The 21,814-nt window shown below is 42.1% G+C and overlaps 1 protein-coding gene across 1 annotated transcript in view; it reads left to right on the top strand.

The window, feature by feature from the left end:
* Positions 1-21,814, top strand: part of MAN2B2 (mannosidase alpha class 2B member 2) — an 87,073-nt gene that overhangs the window by 5,070 nt on the left and 60,189 nt on the right. The window contains 5 exon segments of the mRNA XM_040335403.1: positions 126-272; positions 1,479-1,584; positions 6,305-6,477; positions 14,124-14,239; positions 20,057-20,234. Coding sequence (XP_040191337.1) covers positions 126-272; positions 1,479-1,584; positions 6,305-6,477; positions 14,124-14,239; positions 20,057-20,234 — 720 coding nt within the window.

Below are 21,814 nucleotides of genomic sequence, written 5' to 3'. Positions count from 1 at the left end.
ACTATTGGGCAATGTAAAGTCCCCCATATTGACTACCGATGTAAGAAAGCACTTTTCTACTAACCACCATTGTAAGGGGGGACTACAGTTTTCACTGTCTTTTTCATTTCTGTATGTAACCACAGGAAAGCATGCACGCCTATGCTGCTAATGTCTACACCACCGTTGTAGAAGAGCTGATGAAAGCAAAACACCGCAGGTTCATTGTAGTGGAACAAGAATTCTTTCGTCTATGGTGGGACACTGTAGCTGGAGACCTGCAGAGGCGGCAGGTAAGTGTGCAGGTCATTATGAGGACATGTTTGGGCCATGTGGTTAGGCTGATTTCCTGGTAATGTTTTTATACTGCCTTATTGTTGAAAAATTATGATGGTTCTTGTAAATTGCCAATATGGCAGGTTGTGATCATAATTAAGTGTAAGGCCGCGTACACACGGTCGATCCAAACAGATGAGAATGGTCCGACGGGCCGTTTCCATCGGTTCACCGCTGAAGTGGCCTGACAGTCTGATGTGCGTACACACCATTGTTCCAAAAACCGATCGGGTCAGAACGCGGTGACGTAAAACACACGACGTGCTGAAAAAAACAAAGGTCAATGCTTCCAAGCATGCGTCGACTTGATTCTGAGCATGCGCGGGTTTTGAACCGATGCTTTTCTGTACTAACCATCGGTTTGGACCGATCGGTCAGCGGTCCATCGGTTCGATTTTAAAGCATGTTTTAAAATGTTGGACCGATGGGCCATACACACGGTCGGTTTGGACTGATGAAACTGAACTTCGGTCCATTCTCATCGGTTTGGAACGACCGTGTGTACGCGGCCTAAGTGTTTTGCTCTTGTCTATTAAGGTTATTTTGCGGTAAAAGCAAAGGAAGCTCTGACCTCTGCAGTGAACAAATGTGCTTTTACTACACAAAAATGCTGTACACACAAACTGCTATTACAATTCTAGGAATACAATACAAGACTGAGCGATATACCTAAAACAAACCAAAATGCTACCTACTTCCTAGCAAATAAGCAGCCTATTGTCAAATAAGCAGCCTATTGTCGTCTCAGGTTACACTATTAAACTCAGGTTACACTGGGTTCACGATCTCTGTAGGCAACAAAGACCCAGTCTTCATCTATGAACAGTTGCTGGAGATCAGGCGAAAGCATCTTCAGGTATAGCTTCTTCTGGCTGTGCAAACCTTTTTTGGTGTCAAATCATTATGGAGTCCTCTTGTCAGCTTATGCCTGATGACCTTTTTTTTTTGAAAATATACCATCCCCACATGGGTATGGCCCCTTTTGCAATACTAACTTTCAATGGGGGAAACAATCTCCAATTCACCCACTAGATGTCACTGTGGTATCATACATGGCATCGGCCACATATCTAAAAAAAAAAGTCAAGCTATTGTTTGCCGGGGGAGGGGAATGTCCAGTAACAGATTTTTTGCAATTTATTTATATTTTTTATATTTTATAGGTGCATCAGTTGATTCAAGAGGAAAGGCTGGAGTTTATCATTGGAGGTCAGGTCATGCATGATGAAGCTGTCACTGCCATAGATGATCAGATTTTACAACTAACTGGTATGTAGGGGTATGACTTCTCCAAGCTGGGTTATAAAAATGAAAAGAATGGTTTGACAATAGAATTGGGTTTAGGTGATAATGAGATTTATGCTTGAGTAACATTGTCCGTTCTAAGATCATCAATTGGATTACCTTGACCATATGTTGCCAGCAAAGAAATGGCAAGTAGCCAGGTTGCTATCAATCTATGCGCGGCTATCAATCTATACAATGAAGAGCCGAGACGAGCAAAAGAGCCTGAGCAACGATCGAGCGCATTCACGACGTGGGAATTTTCGTTGTGTTGTGATCCATGATAGATCTGGGTAAAGCTGGATCGGAACATCATCCAATGTCACTTTGCGGGCTTGTCGCATGATTTCTTCTTTCAGGGGGTAGAAGCTCAGCCTACATATTACATCTCGGGGGTTTTGGAAGTTGCGCCTTTGGAGCGCAGGGCCCGATGCGCTCTGTCCATTTCTATAGGCTTAGTCGAAGGCTCACCCATCAGGTTGTTGAACAGGGTCTGTAAGGTGGAATGTACGTCCTCGGGGCCCTCCTGCTCCGGGATCCCTTGCACGCGGATGTTGTTTCTTCGCCCCCTGTTATCTAGGTCTTCTACGTGGCGTTGCATATCCCGCAGTAGGGAGCGGTGTTCTGCACCCTGGGTTTGGGTCCTATGAACTGCTAATATGGTATCCTGGATTTCCTCCTCCGCCATCTCCACACTGTCCGCTAAATGCTTGAGGCCCGATTGTAGTGCCTGAATCTCTGAGCGGCAGGTGGATTTGACATCTGCTATTAACTGTTTAAAATCATCTTTAGTAGGCATGGCTTGCAGATAGGAGTGTCATTGGGGAGGCATGGGTGAGAACTGAGCTGATTCCGGTGGCTGCAGAAGTATGGGGGGGTAGGGGGGTGGTTGGAGCAGGGCCTGTTGGGGGGGAGGTCCTCAGGTCTGAATGAAGGGATGGCTGATACCAGGATTCATTCCAAGCCTGGGCCTGCAGTGACTGGGGGGCCCTCTCAGAGTTCCCCCGGGACAGAGAGGGGGAGGGGGGCCCGTCATCCATGCATTTGTAGCTGCACGGACCGCCTGGGGATTAGAAAGGCAGGGTTCCCTCGATCTGGACTGTCTGAGCTTTGGAGGGGGAGAGTGGCTCCGCAGCTCTCCCCCAGACGGTCCATCAGCCCTCCGGCTCTGGTACTGGAAGTGGGTGCCGGGTCGGATGAGCTGGGCCCGGCAGGGCTGGGAAGTCCCCCGAGACCACCGAGTGGGATGGGAGCCTGGATCCATCCCGTGGAGGCTGGGGTCTGACGCTGTCCGCAGCAGCTGCGGGAAGGCCACAGAGCACTGGGTGTAGTGCTGCTGCTGCTCTGGGTGTCCCAAGATGGCGGCCTGGTGATAAGGCCTCTGAAGGGGGGAATGGTCGGGCTTGGGGGACTCACCGCTGGATGCCACTCCTGCAGTTGTGAGTCCGCGGGAGCCCGGAGCTGGGCCGGGATCAAGGAGGAGAGCTGCATCCGGGGGCCCTTCGGCTGAGGTGGAGGCGTCCGGCGCATCTTGGCCATCCCGTCTGGCGGCATTACGGCAGGAAATAGAACCGGAGGTCCGTGGAGGAGTCCGGAGGGGGTTGAGAGGATCCCCTGGGCTTTGTGGATCTAGTTGTCCTGGAGCCGCCCATGACGATGACGGTTAAAGTCCACAAATCTGCCGAGTAGCTGTGGGCTGTGAGAGAGCAGGATGATTATGCTGCCATTTAGGTCGACTTCCGGCCACGCCCCTGTGCAAGATTCTTTATGCAAGTTTCATGACGTATTTACGTCCTGTGTCTAACCAACTACCCCTGAAGAAGAGAACAAATATCGGTAACTCAAAAAGCGTTGGGTCATCTCTGTAGCTTTATTTATCCAAAGGAGCAGTGGTTGTCTCCAACTGTATTGTATCTTTATATATATTTGTATTTGCATCCTGTACACTCTCTGTATTGTATAGCCTACTTTTAACCTTTTTCAAATAAAATTATATTTTTTATATTTATGGTCTTGATCTGTAGAGGTGTACTGCCCCTTAAAGTCCCACTTGTTTTCAATTTACAATGTAATGCTTATGGCAAGGTTTACTGGATTTTATCTTCCATACATTCAAAAAGTGAACCTGTCTGAGAAATATGGGGGCCTTACATTATTTCTAATCAACTGACTGTTATGCTGACTCATTAACTGCAATATATTTTGAGGCATTAAACCCAGAAATGTGCAGATTTGGAAAATCAGGCAAAGGTTGGAAATTTGTTATCTGCATACATGGGGTCAGCTAATGAATATATTGAAGAAACATGGTGAGTATGATATCAGAGGGGAAGATTAAAGGTCAGGAATGGTAGGCCTCTTTTTTTTTAATACAGGTTTCATTGCATTCCCTACTATTGTCTGAGACTTGGGAGTGGATCAGGTTAGGGACCATTAAAGGCAAGTTAAATTTGTCAGCTGGAATATACAATGGCCTGATTAATTTGCTGTACATGGCATGATGTCCCCACCCTCCTCAATTATCTCCCGCACATTCCTCCATTTTTTTTTTTTATATAATTTTCATTACCTATCTTCTGCAGGGAGGACATATGAGTCGTACTGTTACTGGCGCCCCATAAAGAGCCCCCCAACCCTGCTGTAATGCCATATGTAGATTAAGACACCTGCATTGGCTCCTACGAGGGACCTTTTTCCAGCAAATTCCACCATATAATTATAGATCAGACCCCACAGCCCATGTGTCAGGATTTTGAAAAAGTAGGTTATAGGTTTTTAATCCTCAAGAACCAACTAAAAAAAATAGAGAAAAGGGCGAATGGCAAATATATGCTGTGCCACATCCAATATCTATGAGAAAGAAAAAGGAGATTTCCCCTGGGTGGACTTTTTAGGCACTAATAGTATTGATCTCAAATATACAGAGTATTAAAGTAGAAAAAGTTTTATTCATAGTTAAACATAATTAAAATTACCAAAAAATTTAATATTAAATTAAAATATACAATTTCAATAAATATCACCATTCAGGGGGGTACATGAAGAACCTCCTTGCAACCGACGTGTTTCGAAATATACTTCAGGGGTGTATAGAAAAGGGGGGGTAGGTAGTTCATGTAGTGCAAAGATAGCAGGGTGATTTTTAATATTTCATTGGGTATGGTTTAAAAGATTGAAAATAGACAGCGTGCTGGGTTATGTCAGTGGGGTTGCCAATCAAAGGCATAGGGGCATCATAGTAGACACATAGATAGGGGTCTGTGTAGAGCACTTTATGGAATATTTAGTCATCCCATAGGGAAAATTATCTTGAGATCCAGAGGACAAGCAGATCCACCAGAGTGATATACTGGGACCAAAGATGAGAATCCCGGAATATATATTAGATCTGTAAAGGATCTTTACACTACACAAACTATCCCCCCTCTTCTATACACCCCTGAAGAAGTATATTTTGAAACGCGTCATGTGTAAGGAGGTTCTTCATGTACCCCTCTGTATGGTGATATTTATAAAAAAAATATATTTTAATTTAATATTTCATTATTTTGTAATTTTTAATTATGTTTAACTATAAATAAAATGTTTTCTACTTTAATACTCTGTGTATTTGAGATCAATACTATTAGTGACTAAAAAGTCCACCCAGGGGAAATCTCCTCTTTCAACAAAAAAAAAAGAGTTCCCTGTTATATGGAATTTTATGACCTGTCTAAACAGCGACCCTAATGTCTCGCCAACTTCATGTTGTCTAATGCTTTACCCTGTCACTTTTTCAAAGTTTGCTGTTTATATCTTGCAAAAACCTAAAATATAGCATTTAAAATAAAAATAAATATGTTGTATAGTACTGTATTAGAATTTTGAGAGGAAGAGAAAAAGGTATTTTTACGGTGCAATTGATATTAGTTATGATGAGAAAGAACTCGTCTTATATCCATAAAAAATGCAAAATTATTTTATTAAATACAAAAATATTAAAACCAGTGGTCCAGTCAAAATGGCAGAATATAATGGTCATTGAATAACAAAGTTACAGTTGAAGCATATACAAATCGCATGCTCCTGACATGTTTCGCGAAGTACGCTTCTTCAGGGGAAAGCGATAACCATTCATGTCATTACAACTATATGAATAGAAAATATTAGATTAGCCATACAGAATTCCATAAAAATACTGCATATGCTCAAAAATAAATAAACATACAATATATTATTACAGTAGGTAATCCAAGAGTTGAGCAAACCGGACAATATAGACAAGCTTACCTAGAAATACCAGCCGGACCATGTGATCAAGAAAACCTCAGAAATATGGAGTCATGATGTGTTTCACATCATGACTCCATATCTGAGGTTTTTTTGATGTACATGTCGGGAGCATGCGATTTCTATATGGTTCAACTGTAACTTTGTTATTCAATGACCATTATATTCTGCCATTTTGGCTGGACCACTGGTTTTAATATTTTTGTATTTAATAAAATCATTTTGTATTTTTTATGGATATAAGACGAGTTCTTTCTCATCATAACTGTAATATCAATTGCACTGTAAAAATCCCTTTTTCTCTTCCTCTCAAAATTCTAATATCGTTTGTTAGGGATGTGGTGCATATCAAAATGGGTGTTTTATATATGTGTTTGGACTACTTTAAAACAAACAAATGTTGTATAGTACTAATCGGCATTCTGTGTTTTCACAGAGGGACACAGCTTTTTGTATGAAACATTCGGAGTAAGACCTCAGTTTTCCTGGCATGTGGATCCATTTGGGGCTTCGGCCACCTCACCAACACTTTTTTCCATGGCTGGATTCAATGCTCACCTCATCTCCCGCATAGATTATGATCTAAAAGCTTCTATGCAGGATTCCAAGGTACCCATGTAGACAGTTTTTTTTTTTTTTTAAGTTTCTACCATGGAGGACAATCTATAATGCCTTGGAAAGCCATAAGCATCCTCCTAAATGCAGTCCACAATACATTTGACCACAGTTTGCAGCTTTTAATCTGTATGTGAGTTGGCACCAATTATAACTTGGTGTAAACTAGAATGGGAAGTGCTTGATATTGGGATTTTTTTTTTAATTGGTGATTTACTTATTCGGTATTCCCTTTGATTTAGAGAAAGAAGATTAGGCATTTCAACAAATACCGTATTTATCGGCATATAACACGCGCCGACGTATAGCACGTACCCCAAGTTTAGGAGGGAAGTTTAAGGATAAAACGTACATTTTAAATGCCCATCAATGCAGCCTTATCAGTGTCCATCTGCAGCCTTGCCTATCATTGCACAATGATCTGTGTCCATCTGCAGCCTTGCCCAAATTACAGCATTACCAGTGTCCATCTGCAGCCTTGCCCAAATTACAGCATTACCAGTGTCAATCTGCAGTCTTGCCCAAATTATAGCACTACCAGTGCCCATCTGCCTGCCGAGGAGGGGACGAGCACCGCCGAGATAAACAGAGTCAGATGTCCTGTGTACTCGGCTCGTCTCGCAGTCCTGCCCAGTCCCGCACCTTGACCCGGCTCCTATGATGGACATAACACCGGTCCTATGGTGGGACGTAAATGCTAGGAGGCGGGACTGGGCGTGACTGCGAGCGGAGCTGAGTACACAGTACACTCGTCTCTGTATATTTTGGCGTGGCGCTCGTTCCCTCCTTCCCCTCCGAGGCAGCTGTTCAGTGTATAACAAGCACCCATGATTTCCCCCTGATTTTAAGGGGGAAAAAGTGTGTGCTACACGCAGATAAATACGGTATGTACTTCAGACAGAGCAAAGGCCAAAATGGGCATTAGAATCATGGTGGGTGCCAGCAGTGTAGCGGTATGAACGTTTTTGGGTGATTTTCTTTGGGTAATTTCTTACTTCTGGTTCTTTGACATAGTTTTGCAGTGTGTTACCAGCATAACGCAGCCATAGATTTGAGATGATAATCGGAAAATCCACCTGCCAAGTATTTGTTCAGTGCTCACGTATATTGGCACACATCCACGTATGTTTTTATGCTCTGTCCATACAGCCTTGGCAACAGCTTAATCTTGGAAGCAACAATAATTGGCCAGGAAAATAAAATTCGGCCTACTGGTGCTTGCCCTTAGATCTGTCATTGAGGGGTAATAAGCTCATAGAGATGTGATTGTTGCCTGCTCAAAGCATTTCATGCCTATGCACACTTTTATCCTTGGGAATTTTGCCAATTGTGGCAAAAATCCTGGTTATGTACAAGACAACTGATTTGTCTGATCGAACAAGATTTGGCTAACCTAACAATCTTTTTTTATCTGCAAAAGCTATAACAAACCACAGATGTCAGACAAACAGATTTTTTCGGTATGCAGGAAAATCGTATATGACAAAACACCTTAAAGAGCAGAATTGTGACTTGCTGCACAAAGGGTTTGATAATGGAATCGCTGTGACTACATTAGTAGCCCACATAGACATGCACACGGGGTGTGCCAGTTGTGCTTGGGCACACCCTAATCACCCTGTGAGGCGAAGATTGCCCCTGCCATTTACTGCACGTCAGTTTGTTAATGATCAGAAATCTGCTCAGAACAGAACATTTCCCATTTGTTCAATGTCCAGTGCAGCTGAGGCCGCAGATAAAGGGACTGGGAAATCTCTGTCTCAAAAATCCATTCTCTGTCTCAAAAGTGACACCTCAAAGATCTGTTTAGACCCCTGATATTTCACCAACGCCGCCCAATGGTATTCCTACAAAGATTGTAAAAAAATATATATATAAAAAAAAAAAGTAATAAAATAAAAAAGTACTGACCCTGTCCACTTTCCTACTGACACCAATGTCCGCCCTACCAATGTCGTCCACTGCTCTAATCACTGACACCATCCACTATCCTTCTGACCTTAAAGCGGAGGTTTGCTAAAAAAAAAATTCTTTAGCCCAGGTTCACACTGGGTACGATTTGGTACGATGTTAAATCGCATCTCAAATCGGCGGCATTTGCCGGCAATTGTCGGCAATGGCACCGTCCTAATCGGTGCGACGCCGCTGCACCGATTTCAAAAAGTAGTTCCTGTACTACTTTTTGCGATTTCAGGCCGCGATTTACATTGAACCCTGCACAGATGTCTCTTAAATCGCGGCCGAAATCGCGGCAAAAACGCAGCCGCGAAATCGCAGCAGTGTGAACCTAGCCTTAAAGTCAGGAGCTACAAATACTGCAGCTGCTGACTTTTAAAATAAGGGCACTCACCTGTCCAGTGCACCTGCGATGTCGGCACCTGAGGCCGACTCGTCCCTCAGTCCTCGGATGCTGCTGCCGTCATCTTCGGTAAGGGAATCGGGAAGTGAAGCCCTATGTGTGTGTGTGTGTATATATATATATTATACACATATGTGTTTGGTTTAAGCTTTGGGATGCACACCCTAATTCAATAGGCTGCGCACACCTATGCTTGCACATGCAATCAGAAAGATGGAAGATTTTTAGAAAAATTATTGCATTTTAAATATCAATTGCTTGCACTTTTGAGTGTCGTGATTAAAATTGTGGTCAGTTTTGAAACCATGTTTTCAAAACTCATAAATGCATGCATTTCTACAGTATATCTAAGTCACTGTATAAAGAAATTCCAAACCTATATCTTATGCTGTTTAAAAAAAAAAAGAAAAAAAATAGTGCTTGGCTTATATATGAATTTTTAAATTCCATAACTTTATCATTTTTTTTTTTCAAGCATATCTTGGCGGTCTTGGAACACTGCTTAAAATGAAAGATGGACGGATATATATATATATATATATATATATATATGTATGTGTGTGTGTGTGTGTATATATTCTCTCTCTCTCTCTCTCTCTCTATATATATATATATATATATATATATATATATATATATATATATATATATATATATATATATATATATATATATATATACATGATATATATTTATTTTATATAAAATGCTTATAGTTGGATTTTAATGCTCTTGCTGTTCTTTTAAGATTTTTATCTCTCTTGTTGGTCTGCTAACTGTGTTCTGGCACAGGGGACACCCACATAACTGAAGTCGGCCAGCGCAGCCAGGGGATATTAGGTGCAGCAAGAACAAAAGAGAAATTTAAAAAAGAAGAGTATCATTAGCATGATAGTCCTGCTATAAACATTACATAAAAAGGCTTTAAAATCACTTTCAGAACGTGTGTCCCAAGAGTATGATTTAGAGATAAATAACCAATAGTACCTTCCGCAAGCAAATGGTAAAGTGTATGTCAGGCCAAACATATAAAACCAATTTGTTTGTAGAAATCAACTAGAGGTTAGCTAGAATTTCGAGGGTAAAGACACCATATCCCACAAGTGTATAGTTATTATTGGAGATAGGGATTTTTAAACACTTCAGCCCCAGAGGATTTGGCTGCCCAATGACTGGGCCATTTCTTTGCGATTTGGCACTGCGTCGCTTTAACTGACAATTGCGTAGTCATGCGGCGGTGCACCCAAACAAAATTTACATCCTTTTTTTTTTTTCCAACAAATAGAGTTTTCTTTTAGTGGTATTTGATCACCTCTGCGTTCTTTTTTTAAACTTTTTTTAAACTTTTTGCTATAATAAATATCCCCCCAAAAATATATATATAAAAAAATGTTTTCCCTCAGTTTATACCGATATGTATTCTTCTACATACAATTGATAAAAAAATTGCAATACGTGTATATTGGTTGGTTTGCGCAAAAGTTATAGTGCCTACAAAATAGGGGATAGATTTAGAGCATTTTTCTAAAAAAAATGTTTTACTGGTAATGGCGGCGATCTGCGATTTTTATCGTGACTGCGACTTTATGGCGGACATATTGGACACTTTTAATGCTATTTTAGGACCATTGCCATTTATACAGCGGTCAGTGCTATAAAAATGCACTGATTACAGTGTAAATGACACTGGCAGGGAAGGGGTTAAACACTAGGGGCGATCAAGGGGTTAAGTGTGTCCTAGGGAGTGATTCTAACTGTGAGGGGGCTGGGCTACCAGCGACACGACAGTTATCACTGCTCCAGATGACAGGAAGCAGTAGATCACTGTCCTGTCACTAGGCAGAACAGGGAAACGCCTTGTTTACATAGGCATCTCCCTGTTCTGCCTCTCCGTGAGACGATCGCGGGACACCGGCGGACATCGAGTCCGCGGGTCGCGCAGGTACGCTCACCGAGCACGCCCCTTTGCGCAGCCGTGCCATTCTGCCAACGTAAATGTACAGGCATGGGTCGGCAAGTGGTTAAGGTGCCAAGAAAGGTATCAACATATAAAAGATTCTAACATTTCAAAATTTCTATAATTCTAATTTCTATAAATTTTACATGATTTTAGTATCTTTTGCATATTGATAAAAAAAAATTCTATACATGCATATTTCCCATGTTTTGTATCTATATAAATGCTGCAAATACTGAAAAATACCTGTTAATCCTACTAGAAATGCAGTCCTCATCTAACTTTCTGTAGTGAGCGGACAACCATGCCTGTGCTGCATTGAAATTCCAAGCAGTGCTGTCAGCCCTGCCTTGTGTCAGTGAATCTCCTTCCATCATACGATCATCTCTCAAGCAAGTATTTGATTTTCTTTTTTTCTACCACAGGTGGAAGGAAAGAAAATCGCTTGATTCCCCCATCAACACAGTCAGTGTTGGTGGGGGAATCCCTCCCACAGTACTGTTGTGTTCTGGCAGAACACAATGATTACTGCTAGGAGCTCTAGCTGCCGGCAGTATTCCCATGCCAAAAATCCAAAAGGCTGGTTGTACCCAAGTCGTTCCAATCAGCCTGCTGACCTGCCCGAATTTTGAATTCTTTAACCACTTAAGGACAGAAGGTGTTTTTCAGATTCGGTGTTTACAAGACTAAAACATTTTTTTTTTGCTAGAAAATTACTTAAAACCCCCAAACATTATATATATTTTTTTCTAACACCCTAGAGAATAAAATGGCGGTCATTGCAATACTTTTTGTCACACCGTATTTGCGCAGCGGTCTTACAAGCGCACTTTTTTTGGAAAAGATTCACTTTTTTGAATTAAAAAATAAGACAACAATAAATTTTGCCCATTTTTTTTATATATTGTGAAAGATAATGTTATGCCGAGTAAAATGATACCCAACATGTCACACTTAAAAATTGTGCCCGCTCGTGGCATGGCTTCAAACTTTTACCCTTAAAAATCTCGATAGGCGACGTTTAAAAAATTCTATAGGTTGCATTTTTTGAGCTACAAAGTAGGTCTAGGGCTAGAATTATTGCTCTCGCTCTAACGATCGGGGCGATACCTCACTTGTGTGGTTTGAACACCGTTTTCATATGCGGGCGCTACTCGCGTATGCGTTCGCTTCTGCGCGCGAGCTCGTCGGGTTGGGGCGCTTTACATTTTTTTTTTGTTTTCTTATTTATTTTTATTGATTTTATAATTTTTTACACTGAAATAAAAAATAAATAAAAAATGTATCACTTTTATTCCTATTACAAGGAATGTAAACATCCCTTGTAATAGAAAAAAGCATGACAGGTCCTCTTAAATATGAGATCTGGGGTCAAAAAGACCTCACATCTCATATTTAGACTTCAATGCAAAAAAAAAAAAAAATGGAAATTTTGTCGTTTAAAAAAATGACAACAAAAAAATTGTCTCTTTAAGACGCTGGGCGGGACTGACGTTTTGACGTCACTTCCGCCCAGCAAAGCTATGAGGACGGGTGGGGGCTATCTTGCCCTCAGTCGAGTCCTCACCGAACAGGCAGCAACACCCGATCGCCTCCGCGGGAGGGGGGGGCCCCCTCTCCCGCCACCGATAACGGCGATCTCGCAGCGAATCCGCCGCGGAGACCGCCGTTATCGTTTACACGCCCGCCCACTGAAAAGATGGATACCTCGGTTGTGGCAGCAGCTGCTGCCGTTACCGAGATATCCATCTTTAACCACTTCCTTACCGCGTCATTGTGAAATGACGGCTACAGGAACCCCTCCTCGATCCAGGAGGACGTCATATGACGTCCTGGGCTTTCCGGGTGGATATCTGAATGATCCCTGCAGCTAGAGGCATCATTCAGATATCCTTCTCTCCTGCCGGCGATTCTGCACAACGTAAGAATGATCATAGCGGCGATTCCGCCGCTAGATCGTTCTTACAGGCGGCGGGAGGGGACATCCCCCCCCCCTCCTGCCGCCATCCGGTGCTTCTCCGGGCTCTCCCGTGCCATCGGGGGCCCAGAGAACGAATCGTCCGGCGCTGGCAGGAAGCATAGAGATGACTGGTGACCAGATGGTCACCAGTCATCTCTATGACCGTCGGAGGACCCGGGCGCGATGTGATGACGTCACGCCCGGGTCCCCGTAAGTAAACAAAGCCGCAATTGCCCCGCAATTGCCCTGCATCTCTCCATAAAGAGGACCTGTCACACACATTCCTATTACAAGGGATGTTTACATTCCTTGTAATAGGAATAAAAGTGATAATAAAAAAAAAAAAAAAAAAAAGTGTAAAAAAAAAAAAATATGTAAAAAAAGAAAAGAAATAAAAAATATTTTTTTTAACGTCCCTGTCCCCGGTAGCTCGCGCGCAGAAGCGAACGCACACGCAAGTCCCGCCGACATATGTAAACGCCGTTAAAACCACATATGTGAGGTATCGCCACGTGCGTTAGAGTGCCAGCAACAATTCTAGCACTAGATCTCCTCTGTAACTCTAAACTGGTAACCTGTAAAAAATTTCAAAGCGTTGCCTATGGAGATTTTTAAGTACCAAAGTTTGGCGCCATTCCATGAGTGTGCGCAATTTTAAAGCGTGACATGTTAGGTATCTATTTACTCGGTGTAACATCATCTTTCATATTTCACAAAAAATTGGGCTAACTTTACTGTTTTGTTATTTTTTTTAATTCATGAAACAATTTTTTTCCCAAAAAAAGGCGTTTTGAAAAATTATTGTGCAAATGGCGTGCAAGATAAAACGTTTCAATGACCGTTGTTTTATTCCCTAGGGTGTCTGCTAAAAAAACATATATAATGTTTGGGGGTTCTGTGTAATTTTCTAGCAAAAAAAATATGATTTGTACATGTAGGAGAGAAGTGCCAGAATAGGCCCGGTATGGAGGTGGGTATAACTGCCCTGTATGGAAGAGGTTAAAAAGAGGACGTATATATACAGTGGGCGGTCGGTAAGTGGTTAAAAAAAAAGAGATGATATGCATGGCCAATCAGAACTGTGGCAATGCAGAAGAAACACGAATGGCTACTCTACCCAATTATTCTATATTTTATATTCTATGAAGATGCATTGTGTGTTACACTGCAGGTCTCTCCTGCACTTTCTGGGATACATGCCAGCATTCTTTTGAGCCCATGTTTTTTTTCACATAAAGTAGGTGATTGAACTGTCGTTTGTTGTAATTGCCAGAAAAAAATCATCACAAAAACTGCTGTAAATCCCAGAGGTATGTTCTATGCGATTCCCTTATTTATTTATTTCTTTTTTTCTTCCTCTACAGAAGCTTCAGTTTGTTTGGAGAGGTTCTCATTCCTTATCGGAAAAGCAGGAGATATTTACACATGCCATGGACCAGTTCAGTTACTGTACCCCATCCCACCTGTCATTTTCCAACAGGTAATATTTGGCCTAAAGATAAGGATTTACAAGATCCCATTATTCATGGTACATATTCAGATTCCAAGTTAGTTTTATCTGAAAATGTTTTGAATAATAACAATTCTGACATTATCTAAGGAAGAGACTGAGCATGGGTCAGCCGTTTTTGTTAACTAGTCAAGTTTCCAAGATAATGCGTATGAATAATTGAAGCTTTTCTCTTTAGTCTGCATTGGGAAGTAGAATAGGGAAGGCTAAAGTGGTTTTATGGCCTAAACATTTTTTTATGTAATGTGTTCCTTGCATTAAGGTAAAAAATGTTTAGGTTGCATTGTGCTCTCTCAACCTCCACTTATACTTACCTGAGCCCTCACTCGATCAAGCCCTGTGGCCGTCTGCAGCAGCTGTGTCTTCTCTCCCCACTCTCACTGAACACACTGAGACCAGAAGGAGTCATTGGCCAAATTCTGTGACAAGGGGGTAGATTTGTGTCTGTAGACACAGGCAGCGCAGATCAGGAGCAAGCCTAAAGATGAGCCTGTGGGCAGGTCGATGTGACAGGGTGGACGCCATGTCCTCCATGTTTCCCGCCTCACTGAGCACCAAGTAAGGGTCACATGAATTATTCACTTTACGGTCAACACTGAGGACAAGGGGGCACTCTTTACGTCTAAAGGAAAAGAGATTTCACCTCCAAATACGGAAAGGTTTCTTCATAGTAAGAGCTGTGAAAATGTGGAATAGACTCCCTGCAGAGGTGGTTCTGGCCAGCTCAGTAGATTGCTTTAAGAAAGACCTGGATACGTTCCTAGATGTACATAATATAACTGGGTACTAACATTTATAGGTAAAGTTGATCTGGGTAACATCCGATTGCCTCATGGGGGATCAAGAAGGAATTTTTTCCCCTGCTGTAAAAAATTGGATTTTGCTCTGCTGTTTTTTTTTGCCTTCCTCTGGATCAACTGTGGGTATAAAATTGGGTATATGTGATTGTATGATATTATTATTATTTTATTTCTTATGGTTGAACTTGATGGACTTGTGTCTTTTTTCAACCTGAATAACTATGAATGGCCTACCCCAGGCTAGACATCTGTAACAGGATCACTCCACTACACATGGGGGTACTTTTACTTTTGTTGCGTTTCCATCAATGCCCTGGGTCAAGGCTGACCTTAAAGCGGGCCTCTGCTGTTAGAGATGAACATACACCATAACTGTTCTCCAGTTAACTCTCAGGTCCTTGTGATAATGTACATCTTCTCAGTAACTTGATTCTAAGAGGAACATGCTGAGCCCTTTTCCACATCCACATGCCCAATGTATTCCACTACCATTCCTCAGTAGTTTAGTGGGCCGCGCCATGCACCCTGCTTGGGCCCCACACGTGCACTTAACTTAATTCTTGAACTTCCTAACCTCTGTACAGGATGGGAACCTCTGCGGTGCAAATCTGCTCCCGTTGCTCTGGGAGACAGATCGCTGGCGCAAGGAGTGCCGACAACATCTCCCTCCCGGCTAGAAATATTCCACCTGCAGCAGGTACACGCTACCGACAGGCTGCTTATTAGACTTCCATTACCCTAGGTAACCACTTGTGTCTTTATACTGTATTACTCTTGTACTGATGTCTTCACACCCCAAAGTACCTTTTGGACCTGAACCATGGGATGGTGCCGGTTACTTGCGTTAAGACCAGGGCTGTGGAGTCGGAGTCGAGGAGTCGGAGTGGGGGGAAATTTTGGGTACCTGGAGTCGGAGTCGGCAAACAATGCACCGACTCCGACTCCGACTCCTACTAAATTTAGATTGGAATTAAAAAAAAACAAAGCAAGTTTAAATGTCCCAATTCACAAAAAGTTATAATTAATGACTTCTCTACTGTAAGAATAAAGACCAATGCATGCAGTGCCTCACGTAACCGCAAAACGAACACGTTAAGTGACCGTGAAGAAGCATGCTTTTCATGTGCTTCACTATATGGCACGCAACGCACAATTAGGAGCTGCAATACTTATACTTTCCATAGTGTTGTGTTCTGCTTTTACAGGGAACGCATGTTAGAGAACCAGTAAGTGTCCAAATAAAAAAATTCCAACAGGAGTTTTATAAAGCACTAAAAGAAGTTGAAAAGTATGATCGCTCATCAAAACTTACTGTTGAAGAAGCCAATGCCACCCACCCAAGTCAGTGTCGAAAGATTATTTTCAGCCCTAAAAATAATAAAGTCTGACTTAAGAGCCTCTATGAAAGAGGATCTGGCAGAGGCAATTCTCTTCCTTAGAACTCTACATTGAATTGATTTGCATTTGCTAAGCCTATAACTACATTTCAAGATTAATATAAACCATTTCTAGGTTTTACAGATTTTGTTTTTGGTTCATTATAGATAAGCTTTGTTTTTGTTCTAAAACAACCAAATAATGTGGTTTGTATTTTGAACTGGTAAAAATCCTGTTCCTGATGTTTATGCCTGCTGCTACTATCCAGCCACTTGATTGATTAATATTTTTTTTTTTATAAAACTTTGTTTTCATTTTGTTGGTCTTTTGCTTAAACTGTGCAATACAGTAGACTGTTGGCTTCCCAGACAGTAGTCCTGTGGTAGGTTGCGTTTCTTTCCCTCAAGGAATGTATAAAATACATTTGCATATTAATACAGAGGAGTCGGGGAGTCGGAGTCGGAAGTACATAAAACTGAGGAGTCGGAGTCGGAACATTTATCTACCGACTCCACAGCCCTGGTTAAGACCAGGCAAGAACAAGATTTCCAAAACTTTTGTTTAGAAAAGCACAAAGGGCATAACAAAGTCCAACATTCAGGGACCTAATTCTTTCCTAGATCCTTAACTCAGGCTTTGGGCTGCCCCGGCATACCTGCAAAGGAAGTGTCCATGTAAATACAGAGTCCACCAGAGGCATTCTCCAGCAGCTGGTTTCTTCAGTTGAACCCCAAGTTCTAATGACTTTACATCCAGGTACTAGTGAGCGAACCCCAAGTTCTGATGACTTTACATCCAGGTACTAGTGAGCGACATTCATCTGCTCCTTACGGGTGTAGTTCTCCATCTCTCTCCCTTACGGGCACCATGTCTCTTGCTCTTGGGCCTATTATGGACCCTGGTCCACCCCATGCCCCTCTTGCTCTGGACTACTGTCCCACTTTTATAACCCAGGATCAGTGGGCCGGACCCAGAGAAAAACCTGCCAAAAGATCAAAGAATCCGGGAAAGCATTAACTCTTACCCTCCTATCCAGGACAGCACCTAACTGGCTAATTCCAACCCACTTAAAAGCCCCCATGGCAAGGGGAATGCTATGGAAGCAGACCAAGAAGAGGAGGAGCCAGGAGCATCGGTGGGGGACCTGACAAGGGAAGGATCTGGGTTGTTCTGTGCAATGGAATTGCACAGAGCAGGTAAGTATAAAACTGTCTGATAAATGTATATAATAATAATAATACATTTTTTCTCTCTATTTCTGTTATGGTGACAACACTAAAATGTTGGATTTTCTGTCTCTGTGACAATGGTCACCGGGACAAATAAAGGATGAATAATCCGAATGGGGACACAGACAGCAATAAATCCCTAACGGATTTTGTAAACCCCTCGCCAATCTATTCAACATGACAAAAGTTTTGGCTATACATACACTTTAGGGTCTATTTATTAAACATTGGCTGGACAAATGTCACACACATTTGTGCAGGCTCAACACATTTTGGTTGTAATGTCTGTAATAGATTTGTCCGATCCATCTATTGCCAAAAGTACTACATTTTGGCCACTAGATGGTGCTGACAATCATAGGAGTTAACCTATTACAGAAAATACACCCAAAGGGCTAGATTCACGTAGGGGGACGCAAGTTTGTGCGGGCGTAGCGTATCCTATTTACGCCTCCGCAACTTAGACGGGCAAGTGCAGTATTTACAAAGCACTTGTTCCATAAGTTGCGGCGGCGTAGCGTAAATCTGCCGGCATAAGCGCGCCGAATTCAAATTGTCAAGAGGTGGGCGTGTTTTATGTAAATAAAGCATGACCCCACGTAAATGACGTTTCTCACGAGCGGCGCATGCGCCGCCCGTGAACGTATCCCAGTGCGCATGCTCCTAATCACGTCGCAAATAGACAATGCTTTCGACGTGAACGTAATTTACGCAAAGCCCTATTCGCAAACGACTTACGCAAACAACGTAAAAAAAATTAAATTCGACGCGGGAACGACGTCCATACTTAACATTGGCTATGCCTCATATAGCAGGAGTAACGTTACCCCTTACGCAAATGATGTAAAAAAATCAGCCGGGCGCACGTACGTTTCTGAATCGGCGTATCCAGCTCATTTGCATATTCTACGCTGAAATCGACGGCAGCGACACCTAGCGGCCAGCGTAAATATGCACCCTAAGATACGACGGCGTAAGAGACTTACGCCAGTCGGATCTTAGCCTAATTTCGGCGTATCTTGCTTTCTGAATACAGAAAGAAGATACGCCGGCGCAGATTTGAATTTACGCGGGGTAACGATAGATACGCTGGCGTAAATTCTTGCTGAATCTAGCCCAAAATGTGTCACATTCTGCCAACAAATGTTTTGTGAAAAAAAGTTGAGCGCATTTCACACTTTTTCAAACCAAAACTTTTTTGGGGAACAGTAAAACCTTTCTGTGAGCTGTCATCTCTCTTCCTGTCTGTGTGACAGCAGGAAAGAAAACACAGGAGGGTTGTCACTGGGACAGAAAGACGCAGGCAGTAAAATTATGCTTATTAGACTGGATAACTGTATTACCCTGTGTGTGTTCTTAATGCCACATATAGAATATGTTACCCCAACATTTCATTTTCCTTATATGTGCCTACTGTATCATGTACTTGTTTAAAAAAGTATCCTGTTGTCTTTGTATTGCTTCCCTTATGTGAAATCCCTGGTGTTCCTGCCAGTCCCTCTGCTTTCCTATTTAAAAAATAAATAAAAAACTGACCGCACTAGGCATGAGAGCACATCATGGTCAGTTCTCTAGCTGTGCTAAGAATTCAGCCTACTCTCCTCCAATGGTCAGACTTGTGCCGACACAGAAAGTAACTGGGGAGATCAGTGTGGTGCTGTTTCTCCTCCCCCAGCTCTCTGAGATCCTTATGCAGCTGAGAACAAATTATGTGATCACTTAAATTATATTTGTGTTTTTAGATCTAAACACAAATGTTTTTACCTTTTTGTGTTTCTATTTTAAATTGAATGGGTTGTTTTACAAGGTGAGGGTTTACATATTTTTTAATAGTGTGTAGATTCTTTAGGTGTGGGATGGCTGGACAAAGGGCTGGCAGCTTCTACAGGTTAACGGGGTTCCACAGCCACCTTGGGTTGGGACTGGAATGATTGGAACTTGAAGTGCCACAATTTGATTAGTAGAGAACAGCTACAAGCCTATTCAATTTGTAAAATGCACACTAGGCCGACATGTTTTTCGGAGCTCCCCTTCATCAGGGCTTGAAAGGAAGAAAGTGTTTTTTGTGGACGAGCACAGATGTTCCTCAGCAGCTTTCTTCTGTATAAATATGGTGGTGTTGGCACAGGAAGTGAGGGGAAAGTATTACCAATGGGGATACAGAATTAAAAAAAAAATGATTTTATGTTTTTTATGGAGTTGGGCTTTAAGCTATTAATGCAGCATGATGGCTGAGTACTGTAAGCAATCATAATGTGGTATGTTTTTTCAAACATGCACTTGGTATTTTTTTTTAACCTTAGTACTGTAACACTTTATCATAAAGTTACTGCAAAAGACATTTTTTATATATTCTAAATAATTTACCGTCTTGCATCTAGGTCAGGATTTTACTGGAATGGGGTGGCACTGTTTCCTGATCCACCGAAGGATGGCGTTTATCCTAACATGAGTCTTCCCGTCACCAGCGATAACATTCACCAGTATGCAGAGACCATGGTGGAGAATATAAAAATGCGGGCAGCCTGGTTCAGAAGCAATGATGTCTTATGGCCCTGGGTAAGTACTTTCCCCGGTCCCGTCACAGAACTTTATTTTTCTAATTTCCAACTGATTAAAAAAGATTAGTAACTAAATACAATAATTTGTGTATTTCTTCAAGCTTCGCTATGGTTCATAAAAGAAGATTGGATTTTTTTTATTTAATTGTTTTATTGAAAAAAATATTTTTTTTATATTAACCATACAAAAATCTAAAATTATAGAAAATATAAAAGAGAAACATACAAATATCTAAAGCATGTGATGCAATAGGTTAAGGAAAAATAAAGTAAAAACAAAGTAAATGCTGTATTTATCGGCGTATAACACGCGCCGGCATATAACACGCACCCCTATTTAAAAGGGAAGTTTGAGGAAATTTTTATTTTATTTAAAAAAAAAAACACTTTGAAGCAAAATAATGGTCAGTGCCAATCAATGCAGCCTGATTAGTGCCCATCTGCAGCCTCAATGCAGCCTGATGCCCATCTGCAGCCTCTGCGCCCATCTACAGCCTGATCTGCGCCCATCCAATGCAGCCTGATGCCTATCTGCAGCCTCATCATCTCTCATGCAGTGCAGGAAAACAGGAGGGGGACGAGCACCGCCGGAATCACCAAGCCGTCATCTTCTCTTTACAGTAATCGGTTTTCAGTCGCCAGTCACATACACAGTCCCGCCTCCACCATCGCGATTGGACCAGCTCCTGTGATTGACAGAACACTGGTTCAATGCCGGTGGCGGAGGCTGGACATGTGTGTTATGTCAGAGCCGAGTAAACAGGACATGGCGGCTCGATGATTCCGGTGGCGCTCGTCCCCCTCCTTCTACTCTGGGGTACGCTATCGGGGTATATTACGCACCCGTAATTTTCCCCCTATTTTCATGGCGGGGGGAAGTGTGTGTTATACGCCGATAAATACGGTACATGAAAGAGGAAGAAAAAAAAAAGAAAACTTTAAAAAAATATAATAAATCGAGATCACAAGATTTCTAGTTATGTTGTTTTTTCAACAAGCACACAGTTTTAGTCATTTCTGCAATGGCATTTGTAATCTTGATCTGTATGCTTTCCCTAGCTCAATGCCTCAGAAAGAATTGAAGCCAGTGGATTGGCATGATAGCCAGGCAGCTAACATTTAAAGAAGCATAGGCCCGCAATGACGTCTATATATTCTACATACAGATTTCCCTCAAAGTAATTATTGATATGACTTTCACATTTTTGCTATTTTTTTTTTATGCAATTCCATTGACAAGTAACCCAGCTCTCATTTATGTATATAAAGGAGAAGTACGTTTTGCTGTACCAGTTCCTGTGGATCACAGGAGTTCAGTTCATTCTGCACTCCTTTGACCCGTTTTCAGCAGACAGCAGGCTGAAGTACGCTGTCTGCTGACATTACAGGGCCAGTCCAGACTCAGAAAAGATCACCACCATATGGTTGGGATCTGCCCACATGCCTGGACCGGCACCCGGCTCAGCCTCTCAACGAGTCGCTAAGAGCCTGCCGCTCCCATCCCTTCCACAGCCCAGTGCTCCAGTGAGTGCGGGGCGACAGAGCAGAGAGCCGGTCACTGACAGTCACCAGTTCTCC

The sequence above is a fragment of the Rana temporaria genome, chromosome 1 (assembly GCF_905171775.1).
Source record: "Rana temporaria chromosome 1, aRanTem1.1, whole genome shotgun sequence".
NCBI lineage: Eukaryota > Metazoa > Chordata > Amphibia > Anura > Ranidae > Rana > Rana temporaria.
The sequence above is the reverse complement of the archived record's forward strand: the minus strand, read 5'-3'. Positions and strand labels throughout refer to the sequence as shown.